At 39.7% G+C, this 11755-nt stretch overlaps 1 protein-coding gene across 1 annotated transcript; it reads right to left on the reverse strand.

The window, feature by feature from the left end:
• Positions 1-850: 850 nt before the first annotated feature.
• On the reverse strand, positions 851-11398 carry Lin7c (lin-7 homolog C, crumbs cell polarity complex component). Its single transcript, XM_055599234.1, has 5 exons — positions 11328-11398; positions 7665-7783; positions 7040-7111; positions 5087-5296; positions 851-4511 (listed from the first exon to the last, which is right to left on the reverse strand). The coding sequence occupies exons 1-5, from the start codon at positions 11362-11364 to the stop codon at positions 4356-4358; spliced, it is 594 nt and encodes a 197-aa protein (XP_055455209.1). The 5' UTR covers positions 11365-11398; the 3' UTR covers positions 851-4355.
• Positions 11399-11755: the final 357 nt, after the last annotated feature.

The raw sequence follows: 11755 nt of genomic DNA on the forward strand, positions 1-11755 counted from the left end.
GGCTTTCAGAATGTTAAAAAAAAAAAAGCCAGAAATATAATTTTCATATTACATCTTCCTCAAAGTCTTCACAGATGCTTTTGTTGCATCCTGGGCTGACTCATTTTTTTTTCCCCCAAGACAACTGGGGTAAGGGGTGTGCAGAAGCGAGTTTCTAGGGATCAAATCCAGGGCCTCATTATGACGCGGAGGCACTCTGCCTCTGAGCAATAGCCTCAGCCCGTGTTTTTACTACCCATGCAATCCACTGTCTACAAATCTAGAGGCAGGACATGCTCCTCACAAGCTGCTTCTCACTTAAGTACTAGAACAACTTATTTTCCAACAATTTTCATTCCAAGTATGGTCTCACCCCTCAAAATGGCACTTTTAAGTAAATCTGGCAATTTACTTAAAAAGCTTCACTTTGCACGTATACTGCCCAAACATACAGGTCATAGTACAACTTGCAAGAGTGGTTCTTTCCCTGGCATTTATCTTTACTTGCTGAGCCATCTTGTTGCGCCAGGCACTTCCTTTTGCTAATAGGATCCTAGAGTCAGTATGTGAGGCCTGCACAGCCAGTACTTGGAGGCAGCCTTCAAAGAGCTTTTTTTACAGACTAGGCGACAGCACAGGCACACTGACTGTAGATGACATATGAGAAAAAGCTCTGCAGGGCATTCTAAAAGAGAAATACCTGCCTAAGGTTCACGGAAAGGATGGTAATACAGGATGTAAAGAGAGTAGAGAGTAGTGGGTATCACTCTGTGCCAGCCAATCACGTCACACCACCTCTTGAAATAAAAGAAGAGAAACTTTTGCTTAGCTATATTTTATGAAAGGCAAACAAAATACAGGAATCTGAAGCTTCATTTCTGGAACAACCATGGATTTCGCTTTTACTTTATGTCAAGGTTATTTTATACAGAGTGTTCGGAAATACATCTATTTGTAGTTGTATCAGTTGTGTCAAATGCAAAGGACAAGCACGACTCATACAAATATATTCAAATAAGCCTTAGAATCAGAATTTAATTGCTAAGTGATTCATCTATTGAAAAAAGCACTGTATCACATTCCAAATTATTTTCTCAAATTAAGAGTACAAGTGTATCAAATCTTTGCCAGTATTTTTAAAAACCACGTCCAATTACAAATTAGTTTTAAATGCCTTGAAAACTAATAATCAAGTGATTTCCCCCATTATGTAACTATTATTACTTCAACAACCTTTGAAGAAACATTACTCATAAATTTTGGAGAATAAAAACTACAAAATGAGATTGTTGCCAGAAGACACAATGAACTGTAAGTTAGAAAATGCACAAACAGACATTTATTCAGGAATACAATTACTATAGTCCTTATATATCTATAATCATTCCACATTATAATCACATTATAATTTTAAGTCTATACCAAGTCATGCTGACAACGCTTTCCAGGTAAGCCATAACTGTATCTTCTATTAAATCCTATTCATTTTAATTGTAAACAAAGTACTTGAGCAAAATACCTTAAAGTTGATCTTAAGAAGTGAAGCATCAAATCCTAAAGGGCAAGGCTACATCAATGCAGTAGTGCAGTGACAGACAGGTAAGGGGCCGTATGTAGACGGCTCAGAATCATTCCTCACAGTGCTTTCACATCTGCAATATTTGACATGCTCTTCCAAGTAAGAACCTTTAAAAGAATCTAAAGGGAAAGGGGGCAGAAAGAGAAACCACTAAAATTTTACAAATGCGTTACTGGTAAGTTTTATCTTAAAAAAAGAAAATAAAGGTAATCGTAATTATTTTGTTAATAAGGAATGCCAAATACCTTTGAAGTTCATCAAGAAGTACTAAGATATACAATCAATCTTTAAGTAGCTTCATTTTAAATGTAATTCCAGAGTCCAGTATAATTGGAAAGTCTATGAGCTAGCGCTTCTCAAACCTGGGTGTCCATCAGAACTAGGCAGGAGCTTCTAAAGACAACTTTGCCACATGAAATTGTCAATCAATAGATAATTTTGAATTAACTGTTATGGGAAGGGACCTAGGTATTTTAAGAAGATCTGCAGGGCATTCTAACACGCAGCTAAGGTTGTGAATCACCAACTCAACTCATTATGAAATGTTTAAGAAAATAAATGGAAAAGTGGGGTTAAGGGAAATTTTCATTTGTAAGTTACAAATCAAACAAACAGCCTCTTTTATATTTACTGCCTCGTTTTATTCCCAAACCATCCGTTTATTAGATTAAAATCCCTTCACTTCCTTAGTACACAAAGATGACTGTACACTTGGACTGAATTTTCCTAAGGTCAGTATTTAAAATTCTGAGCTACGAGAATCGCATCAACGAACGCAAACTAGTGCTGCTCATGCACCACAGTACTAAGCAAAGCTATGTATTTGGCTCCTTTAAGTTATTTTTACTTTAAGAATTAGAAATAGGTGTCAGCCCACACAAAGAACATACTGTGAATTACTGTAGCAGAAAAAGAGCTTATTCAAAGTACTTAACAAGAAAAATAAGTGACTTAGCTGAGATTCTGCAACAGCTGACACACAAACCAGGAAGCTGTAACTATAATGGAACGCCGATGCGTCCTCAGGAGCAACTGCAGCTGGAGTAGCAATGCTAAGACAAGGTTTCCCCAGGGTTTACGTGCCCTGTGATGCAGGCATACTAGCACAACAATAGTATTACTGTTCTCTATGTACCCAGACCTTTCTTTATATAGAGTTTTAAAACAAACACCTCTAATAATTTTACAATTAAATTAAAATATGTCATACTCTTCTAATCTACTTTGGTCTCAACATTTTAAAAACACATCAGCTAATTTTGAAAATATACAATTCAACATGATCCTATCAATATCAAGCACATTTTGTAGTGGACTAAAGACATTCAGCCATGCACAATCCAGTGTTCAATTCCTAAATGATAAATAACAATGCTGATTGACTTTTACTCTGAAAAATCAATGAAAACTGCAGTAATCTTGTAAGACTCACAGTGCTCACAAACATGCAGAAAAACGTACACATTTCCATTCTTCCTGAAGGAATGTTACAAAATGCCCATTTAAAAAAAAAAGTAAGTCGTAATTATGACAAATTCCTACATTTTTCAACATCATCACTTAACCCCTTACAAATGTTCCTATAATCTGTGACTGAAAATGAATCAACTTTGATTTCAGCTTGTACAGGACCAGTCACAATTGCACATCGATAGCTGCCTTTCAGTAAAATGGTGACACCCAGTGGACAAATGGTAAAAAGTATTGTTTCAAATTCCCTCCACTATTCGAATCATGAAGACATGGAGCATTCTGAGCCCTACTCATTGTGAGGCTTAAGAAACTGCCTGTTGCTGGATCTTCAATGCTCCCTTCGTATCTAGAGTGGGTACCGACACTGGGATAGTAAGAATGTGCGGCTACCCAGGCTTCAGAGGCTGAAGCCATCACTTTCTCTTGTTTCCATTTTCCCCAGCACAAACTGACTGACTCATCCCTCGGCATGAAAGAACCAAAATATGAGAAATGTATTTAAATACAAATGAATAGCATAAAAAAATTTGAAAAGTTGAAATCTGAGCTTTTTTGTATGTATAATTTATAACATACTGTTAAATATAAATAAGGAATTTAATCAGTAATGCTAATAATCAAATTACATCCTCTCGCCTCACTGCTTAAATATTATGAAATACGTATTTTAGCAATGATTGCTTCAGTGTTTAAAAACTTACTTTTACAAATCAGTATAAATGAATACATTATACATTGTTTAAATAAAAACGAAAGGTTCCACGATAGTTATGATTTACCACTGATTACAGATATTATATGTATGTTCCAAGTATAAAATGCAGCAGAGATGCCAGCACTCACAGTGTGATAAACTGCTGCAGGCAAGACCGTTAGGTTTAGTTTCTTGGAAAACTAAGAAGAAATTTCACAAAGAAATTGCAGTAAGCAAAAGGAAACATTGGAGATCTGTTATTTGTAAATAAGTGGCCAAATGAAGAAAATTTCTTTTTAAAAAAAGATTAAGAATGTAAAAGTACATTTTAATATTAAAAAAGCATTTTTTAAAAATCTATAACAACTTTGTGACAAAATCTGCATTTGAAAAAGGCCTGTAAAAACAGCAGGACAGAACTGCCCTCATCACCTTTTACTTTTTCTCGTGAGAAAAAAAGTGTATGCTTCTCTACAACCATAGTGATGCTAAAATAGGCATTTATAAAATGGCAAGAAGATTTCACGGAAGTTTCTGGTGTTTTACAATCATTGGCACTGAGGCCATCAGTAGGTCACAAGTAAAACCTTTTTAGCTAAAAGCAAAAAGGAACATAAGTTTTTTAAGTGATTAGGTCTGTTGTCTGCGTTTTGCTGATCTCATTTTTTCAAAGCGTGACTCCATTTCTTCCAACACTTTTGGTGTGTACCGTACGACTAATTTAACCTTCCCTTGGGCTGCTTTCAGTAGCTCTACAGCTTTTTCGTGGTGCTCTCCTTCAACACTCTGAAAAAAACCCACACATACAAAAAACAATTAATACTGAGGTTACAAGTAACCTTATCTGTAAAAATATTTAGTACAAAATTAAGTAAAAATGTTACATCACTTCAGCGCTATAAAAATAACCTTTCTCTCCCACTTTAATCAATGTGAGATCCTATGAGACACATTTGTGTACGCTAAGAACAAACATATCCGTATTCATGCCTTACTATTGCACCAGGTCTACACCAGCAAAAAGAGGGTCTATTTCTGAGTTAATACACAGCTCTCAAAACTCAGAGCACTGCTGACCTACACTGCGGTATGCCAGAGCCACACTGGAAGCACATGAAGAAGCACCTGCCTAGTATGCGCAGGTTCTGAGTTTGGACTTCAGTTCTACAATAACCTCCACTATCATCGCCAAATCAAAGCAACGACACAACACCATACCAAGCAGTAACACCTGGGCTTCTCTCAAAGGATTTTAAAAACCAGTTTTCCCCTTCCAGCTACTGATTGATTGCTCCAGTGCACCCCCAAGTGGCTACCACACATTACTGCAAATAACAAATAGAAATACAAGGTACCCTTACCACTCCATTAACAGAAAGTAGCTGATCTCCTCGTTTGAGGCCCCCATGTCGGTCAGCAATTCCACCTGGAATTATCCGTGAAATATAAATTGGTGAGTTTTGTTCTTTGCCTCCCATGATATTAAATCCAAGGCCCTCTTCTGTTTTGGGGAGCTCAACAACTCGGGGATGAGAGTGCCCTTCACTGGCAGCAAATGCAGCAACAGTGGCCTGAAAGAAAAAAATGCACACACCTAAGAACACAACTTGCTTTTGAGGTGCTGGGTTTGACTCCAGAGACTCAGATATGCTAAGCATGCACATTGCTCTACATCCCTAGCCTACAAAAGGCACTTTGAGGAACACGGCTTTCAGTGTGATCTTCTACAACTTCATTGTGTCTGTAAGTCAAACAAGTTTATAGGAGATAACTGAAAACAATACTCGGAGATCAATTATGTAGAAAGTAAGCTAATTATATTCTAACACAGGGTTACATTGTTTCCTTTTGCGTTTAAAGGTACCATTTTTATTACGGATACTTATAGAAAAACAAAAAGAAAAGGGAGGAGAATGATGTTGAGACTTACCAAACACCAACCACTATCTCTGAAGCACTAAAAATGAGCCCATTTTACAAACAGAGCTAAGGCTCACAAGCTTTGCAAACTCTGGGAATCACACAGATCAGAGATAACATAATTTATTTTTCAGGGGTGGGATGGGGGGAATGCAAGCATAGCACAGGCCAGATTCAAACTCTTCACCTTCATGCCTCAGCTTCAAGTGCTGGGGTTGCAAGCATGCTGCCAAAACTTGCAAAAAGTGTTTTCCTTTCTGAGACAGGGTCTCATTTAGCCCAGGCTGGCAACAAACATGTTACAGAGCTTAGAATAACCTTAAATTTCTGCTCTTCCTGCCTCTACATCCCAAATGATGGGATTATAGGCATATGCCACCACACTCGGTTTTATGTAGTGCTAGGGATGCATGGAATTCAAAGCCTTATACATGGCTAGGCAAGCACTCTATGAACTGAGGTATACCCACACACCTCACCAAATCCCAAGTTTCTAGGGATTTAGCGACTGTGACAAAGGAAACCTACACATTTAAGTATTTGTACTAATACTTCCCTTTGTGAACCAGTATCTAGCAATAAGAAATAGCATGCTTTGCTACTAAGTGCTTGCAGTATATGTTAAAGTATGCTAAGCACAAATGATACACATCTAACTCAAATGTTTCAGTTATTTTAGAAAAACTACATTGGTACCAAAAACAAACAAACAAAAACCCCAAAAAACACACGAACATGCCATCTATGGCCTTGAGGAGGTAGCCTAGGACCAACCCTGTCCAATATGTGCAGGGCCAAAGTCAAGGGAAAATCCAAGAGTAACTTGAGAGCATTCCCTAGGGTCCCTAGGATTACTATTCACTTAGTGCAGTGTGGTACAAGGAAAGTAGTGTAACTTCGGTGTTTCCTCGTCAACAACAAAGTCACCCTCTTCGATCATGAAATCAATGTTACCAGTCTCTATAGCTCACTGAATACAATTCTATGAGGCATGATATACATACTAGTGTATTTTCAATGTATGATCTAAATAGTATCACAAAACATCTTACATAAGCCCAATGAAACATTACTATTCTTAGTAGTGTAGTTTCAAAGATATCCTAGTTTTCAGAGCTTACAATGAATCTAGTAACTGCATGTCAAATCTTTATGACTTCTGTATTGTACACGAACACACACACACACACACACACACACACGACCATCCACATCTTCACTCCTCTACCATGGGGGTTACAGACACACCATGAACAGCCTTTACTTGGGACTTGCGGATCTGTACACAGGTCTTCATGCTTGCAGAGCAAGCAGTTTCCCCATTAAGCTATTTCCCGAGCCCCATTCTAGATCTAGTTTTGGGGTTCCCTCTTTTGATAAACAAAAACCTTTACCTTTGCAGTTGCATTAGCTCTCACTTCAGGGCTACTACTGATGTCCACAGTCTCATAAACATGCTCATATACCTGCAAAACACAAAGTTTTCATCATACTTCATATTTAAATTTTAAAATATATTTTGAGTTATCTGCAAAGTTAACAAGTATATTAAAACTTCTAAAAGGCAAATATGCATCTTCATAAGATGTAAATGCTTTTCTATTAGGAATTTCAAAGCAAATTCTTTTTCTGTTTTTGGTGGCTGAACCTAGGATTTTGTACATGCTAGGCAACCATTTTACCACTGAGCTATACCCCTAACTAAAAGTTAAAGAGAGAGAGAGAGAGAGAGAGAGAGAGAGAGAGAGAGAAGATACCAGCTCTGTCTTCTTCCTTTTCTTCCTTGCCTCACATCTCTTATTTCAGGCAGGCTGGTCTATAACATACTATGTAGCCCAGCCTGGCATGTAACTCATAGAAATTCTCTTGTCTCACCCTTTTGAGTGCTGGGCCTACAGACATTGAGTCACCATGTCCAGGGCTATTTTATTTTCTAAGTCAGTTCTGAGTCCAAATTTCAGTATATTTCTGTGGTTAATTAACTCAAAATTCGAGGAACTATTGATGATATTAACTCACCTCTCTCACAGCATTGCAGAACTCACTTTGAAGGACTCTTTGCAAAGCCTGAAGTTTCTGTGGTGGTACCTCTCCGCTCCTCTGTAGTTTCTCCAACAATTCAATTGCTCTGCAGATATCTACAGGGAAACAAAACAATTCCTGCTGAGGATTCTCCTCATTCCTTTAGAGCTTTGTAGAAGCTGACATTAATCCACATGCCAGCCAGGTGCGGGACCTGATGTGAATGTCTTCCCTACAGAGGCTGAGCCAAAATGCTCACACCTGCTAAAGGTACGCTTCACACAATCTCCAAAACAAGCAGAACAACCAAAAGCCTCCAATTCTTCAGAGATGAACAACATAGAGTAGAAGGATAGATTAGATCAGAAAAGCTAACAGTCAAGAATTATTTAGTCGGGCTGGAGAGAAGGCTCAGAGGTTGAGAGCACTGTCTGCACTTCCAGAAGTCCTGAGTTCAATTCCCAGCAACCACACGATAGCTCACAACCATCTATAGTGAGATCTGGTGCCTTCTTCTTGGGTGCAGCTGTACATGCAGACAGAACATTGTATTCACAGTAAGTACACAAATCTTTAAAAAATTATTTAGACAATAAAAATTTTACCCAATCATCTTATTTGTAACTGAACCAGACAAAAAATACAGGAGGCTAGTGCTAGTGACATCACTGTTCACTTCCTGAAGGAAAACGTTACATTATGTACATACAAACTGTTCAATTAACACATGGACATACAATTAGCTGAGAGGATTGCTAATACTGTTTTAATACACACGTTTAGAAATGGTTTACAAATCAGGAAGAGAAAATAGCTTTATCAATCTGGTTTTAATGCCTGTGGTTGTGGGTAACCTTGGGTAAGTTTCCTAGCCTGATTTGTAGTCTTTTACTGTAAAACAGCAATAGTAGTACTTCCTCGTACGCGAAAAAGAAAAGGAAATAAAAAGACCCAGAAGCACAGATGTTATGTCACATTGGTACATAGTATCTTAAGAGATATTATGTATGGCATTAGGGGCTAAAGAGATGCTTCGGCAGTTAGGAGCACGCCCTGATTCCTAGCACCCACTTGGGCATCTCACGATTACCTAAAAGTGCAGTAATAGGGTCTGAGAGCAGCACTCGCGCCCAACACCAAGAACTTAAAAAGAAAAGAAATATCAAAGAATTGTACACACACACTTAGCATATTAGGTAATTGTCACTGGGAAATGTATAAAATGTTTTATGAACAAAGAACTTTAGAAAACTCAGATTCATGTTATAACAACTATTAATCATGACTTCTGTTCTGATTTTTTTCCCTAAGGTTTTTCTGAACCCAAGCCTCAATACATTACTACGGCTAATCAATAGAAATTTCGGTAAATTTTAATTGTGTTCATTTACCTCCAATGTCTAGAAAATGTACTATCATATATTCTAACCCGTGTACATTTTTGACTTGAGTGAAGGAAGTTTTCATTTCATGCTATACTAAAGAACCTGATAGTTATCTCACAGAATTAGTTAGGACTTTTCTTTGCATTTGCAGATAAAAAAAAAAAAAAAGTCTAGATAAATGTAGTAGAGAAGCAAAAAGCTGATTAGGTTTTAGACAATAAAAGTTTAAACTGCTGTTAATCAAGCAGACTACCTTCTCTCTCATTTCCCACCACCAGAATGCTAGTGTTGATTCACCAGTTGTTGATTTACAAAGTCACAATATATTATCCACTTTAAAATCCTACATAAAACTGGGTGTGGTGGTGCACACCTGTGATGCCAGCACTTGGGGAGGAGGCAGAGGCAGGTGGATCTCTGTGAGCCCAGAGTGATATTATATGTATGTTCCAAAGTGAGTCCAGGACAGCCAAGGCTACACAGAGAAACCCTGTCTCGAAAAAACAAAGAAAAAAGAAAAACAAAATCCTACATAAAGGGCTGGGAACATAGCTCAGTGGTAGAGTGCTTGCCTACAATGTACAAAGGTCCCTCAATTTGATTCGCAACATGATGGAAAGAAGGGCCGGGGATGAGGAGAAAAAGAGAGGGTAAAGAGAAGGGAGTCCAGCTAATCAACGCTTGGAAACAAGTTAAAACCTAAACTGTACCAAACATATGCTAACTTAAGTTTGTGCTCCGGTGAATTATGCTTTGATGATCTAGAAGCTGAAGAGGAACCTGGTCATATGTACCGATATTCTACCATGGAACTGCAGTATGGAACTGCTGAGAGTATGTTAGGTCCACCTGAATTTTCAATCACAATCAAATGCGATGTCATCCAACTTGCTTATCTTGCTAACTGGCAACAACCAAGTAGTACTTCATTCCTACCAATACTTCAGCTTTCTCCTGTATAACTGAAAACTCTGTAACAGCAAAAAGCAAATGTCAAGAGGATAAAGGTACACATTTTGTGCTTCATTTAAAAATACAAAAGAACGCCATCTTGTTAGAAACCTGCAACTATTCATGTTATGACCAACAAATTTGTTCCTATTTACAAAGCACATCGACACTATAGTGCTCAAGAAGAAAATGACACAGCTATAAGCCTACATTAGTTTTTCCTAAGCTACCCTCTGTCATAAAACGTTTTAATTAAAACCATAGTAGGATGGAGAGAAACAAGCTCAGTTATTTTTTAAAAAAAAATACTTCTACATGGTGACTACAATAAAAGGCAAAACTAATCATCGAAGAGCACAGTGTGAGAGGCACGATGAAAGAGGTTCTTCTTAAGCACATCAACTTCAAAATTATTTCCTTCTTGGACAATATTAATACTGAGACTAACTGTTAATACTAGTATTTGCAAAGTAATGTCAAACTCTGTTCCACGCTGTTTGCCAAGAGTACTTACAATGCTTAACTCATACTTCCTGACTACTCTGACTTCCAACTGTAAAAAGCTTGCTCTGGTTGTCTGAAATTTAACGATTTGAGCAGGGCAGAGTTCAACACTGGAAATCTGCTACTGCCTCGGTAAAAGTATTTTCACAGGCTTCTGAACAGGTTTCCTTCTCATGACTGTTTGCTCTAAGAAGCCATCAACCAACCGGTTTCCAACCGGAGGGCTTACAAGTAAAGAACAGCGCGGCACTTAAAAGTGATTTACAATCCACCACTACTCCACCTAGTTACGTAATCTCCTTCTCAAGAGCAAGTCGGTTGGATTTCTTTCTTTCTTTCTTTTTTTTTTTGCATCCTCTCTGTGGCTGGAAGGGGTGCAAAAGCTAGGAAATTACCAACTCAAAAGTCCAGGAGGTTGTGGTGGGAGTAATGACAGGGTCTGAGCTTAGCTGGGGGCGAGGGGCGTTTCTGCGGGAGTGCGCCGGTGTCCGCCAGGAGGGCACGGGGGCAAGGACGGCGGGCGGTCCGGAACAGCGAGGAAGCTGAAAGCCGCTCCTGCAGGGCACACCCGGGGAGCGCCTGTGCCTGCGGCCGCGGGCAGGTCCTCGGAACCCGGCTACGCCCACGGTCGGCGTGAACCCAGGGGGCTGGCGAGCGTTCGAACGCCACCAGCGCCTCCCGCCAGCCCCGCTCCGGCCGAGGACGGGCTCCCGGGACCGGCGTCCCGGCCGCCTCCCCTCCGCTCCGGCCGGCGGGCAGAGTGGTGCGTCGGTCCCGCTCCGCTCCACGGCCCCGCGGCCGCGAGACCCGCAGCACTCACCCCTCTCCAGCCGGACAGGTTCTCCCAGCGCCGCCATCTTCTCTCCGGCGTTGCAGACCCACAGGAAGTGACGACAGAGAGGCCGCGGTGGAGCCGGCCGGGAAGCCGGAACAGTGAGGGCGGTAGTAACGCGAGAGCGACAGGGATGCGGGTTAACTCGGCAGGGAGGCTGGGCTGAAGTGGCCTTCGCTCCCGGGCCTGTGCTCGCCTACTTCCAGTAACCTGACGTTGAAAAGAACCATGTCCCAACCTGTCCCCTGCTTTGGGGAAGTCTTGTCATTAATTCCAGGCCTTGCTTGACTAATGGCAGCCTCTGACCTTGACTTAAACACAGTCTCTTGGCTGCGTACCCCATGTCCGAGGCTCTTAGAAAGTCTTAATATCCTAGCTTGCTTTAATTAGAAATAATAATAATAATACAATTCGAA

This window comes from Psammomys obesus, unplaced genomic scaffold, assembly GCF_907164565.1.
Source record: "Psammomys obesus unplaced genomic scaffold, mPsaObe1.curated_primary_1811, whole genome shotgun sequence".
Taxonomy (NCBI): Eukaryota; Metazoa; Chordata; class Mammalia; order Rodentia; family Muridae; genus Psammomys; species Psammomys obesus.

What these genes read in the sequence shown, in the direction of transcription:
- Lin7c (XM_055599234.1), bottom strand. Translation starts at nt 11,364, where the DNA reads ATGGCGGCGCTGGGAGAACCTGTCCGGCTGGAGAGGG. An exon ending in GAGCTAATGCAACTGCAAAG is followed by an intron (nt 5,297 to 7,039) that starts GTAAAGGTTTTT and finishes TTTTTCTTTCAG; the next exon opens with GCCACTGTTGCTGCATTTGC. An exon ending in TACTTTCTGTTAATGGAGTG is followed by an intron (nt 4,512 to 5,086) that starts GTAAGGGTACCT and finishes GGTTTTTTTCAG; the next exon opens with AGTGTTGAAGGAGAGCACCA.